The 1,640-nt window shown below is 40.4% G+C and overlaps 1 protein-coding gene across 3 annotated transcripts in view; it reads left to right on the top strand.

The window, feature by feature from the left end:
- The window catches only part of pld1a (phospholipase D1a), a 42,527-nt gene that overhangs the window by 16,311 nt on the left and 24,576 nt on the right, over positions 1–1,640 (top strand). For all 3 annotated transcript variants that reach the window (XR_004327048.1, XM_032501084.1, XM_032501083.1), the window contains exons 6-7: positions 90–155; positions 1,067–1,125. Coding sequence is in view for 2 of the 3 variants with exons in the window: in XM_032501084.1 (XP_032356975.1) it covers positions 90–155; positions 1,067–1,125 (125 nt within the window). In the remaining variant the exon portion in view is untranslated. The remainder of the gene's footprint in view (positions 1–89; positions 156–1,066; positions 1,126–1,640) is intronic.

Raw genomic sequence — 1,640 nt, 5'->3', positions numbered from 1 at the left:
TGTGTGTGTGTGTGTGTGTGTGTTTTGTGCATGGATTTTGTCATAAACATACTCACAGTGGCCAACCTATAGTGTATGTGTTTCTACAGAGACAATTAGAAGACTATATGAACAAGCTGCTGAAGATGTCCATGTATCGCAAATATCACCATACTGTGAGTAATCCTACTAAGAACTGCACGCTGTGACATAAACTCATACTGTAATGGCTGCCTGACAATCTACAAGTTCAACGTAATACTAATTGTGTGTGTATTAGAACTGTCTCTATAAATGAGCTTAAAGTATCATGCCTGGTACTTGCAGATACTTTACTGTAGATGCACAGTAAAACGTATATAGAATTTACATAGTTTTTCAGCATTTTACTAAGCTCTACCCTTCAGTGTTGACATAGATTATTAATGTGTTTACCCATAGCACCCGTTTCTGCTTTGTGTTGACTCAACACATTTAAGTACATTATTACTTTTCATGTGAACGAGTAAAAGGCCTCAAGTCTGTAAAATACCTGAAGAAAAATACAGTGAAAAATAATGTGATAATGCATGTTGAATGTTTTATTCGGTATTTCTCTTTTTTTTGTATTATTCTTTATCCAAAATACAAGTGATGCAAAATAAGGAGTATCCTAATATGGGCAACATATTATATTTGAGCCATTAATACACAGTGTGTAATCTTTACCATGCTAAACTTTACTTTTACCTTTATGGTGGAATTTAAACAGATCAATGCAAGGTCTGGACATACAGTAGCATCGGCCTGTTATGTGCTGACATATTATTGCTTTGCATCATTCTGACGCATTAAAAGTTAATATCAGAGATGACAACACATGTTGAGGTAATCTAGGATGAGTCACATTGCAGAGAGAGAGAGAGAGAGAGAGAGAGAGAGAGAGAGAGAGAGAGAGAGAGAGAGAGAGAGAGAGAGAGAGTGTGTGCGCGCTGTAATAGCTGCCTGCTCAGGATATATCACGTTTTCATTTAAAAAATGCTTTGGTCCATCTATACAAGAGTCACTGTGTGAAGCTTCTTCCTGTCTCTTCCCTGTCTATTCTCAGATGGAGTTCATTGACATCAGCCAGCTGTCTTTCATTCATGACTTGGGGCCCAAAGGACTGTGAGCATTTCCTCTTCTTTCAGTCCCTTTGAGGACTTACCAGTTCACAGCCGAGTGAAGCACTTGAGTTGAAATTGAGAAGCTCAAGATAAGAATCCTTTGTCACTTTCCAAGTGGTTTCCAATGGTTAGCACAGTGGCCTCGCAACATAAGGTTCAGGGTTTGAATCCAGGTCGATCCTGGCCTTTTTGTGTGGAGTTTGTAGGTTCTCCTCATGTTTGCGTGGGTTTCCTCCGGGTGCTCCGGTTTCCTAGTCTGGCCATCACCAGAACGAGCCAAGCGCAATAGATTTGAGATTGAGTATTGATTGAGCATTGATCTGCTCTGTATTTTCTCTGCACAAGAGGCGTAACCAAGGGGCGTTGTTCAAATGACTCTGTACGCAATTGGATAGTTTTTCAACCAATCAGATTACCGATCTGGGTGACGTAGAAGCGACAGCGGCATTAGCGGGTTTGCTGCGCTTCGGTGGCTTTTGGTGGCCGTTATGTTGAATGTAAACAAGAAGCTGCTTG

This window comes from Etheostoma spectabile, chromosome 20, assembly GCF_008692095.1.
Source record: "Etheostoma spectabile isolate EspeVRDwgs_2016 chromosome 20, UIUC_Espe_1.0, whole genome shotgun sequence".
In the NCBI taxonomy this organism is placed as follows: domain Eukaryota; kingdom Metazoa; phylum Chordata; class Actinopteri; order Perciformes; family Percidae; genus Etheostoma; species Etheostoma spectabile.
The sequence above is the reverse complement of the archived record's forward strand: the minus strand, read 5'-3'. Positions and strand labels throughout refer to the sequence as shown.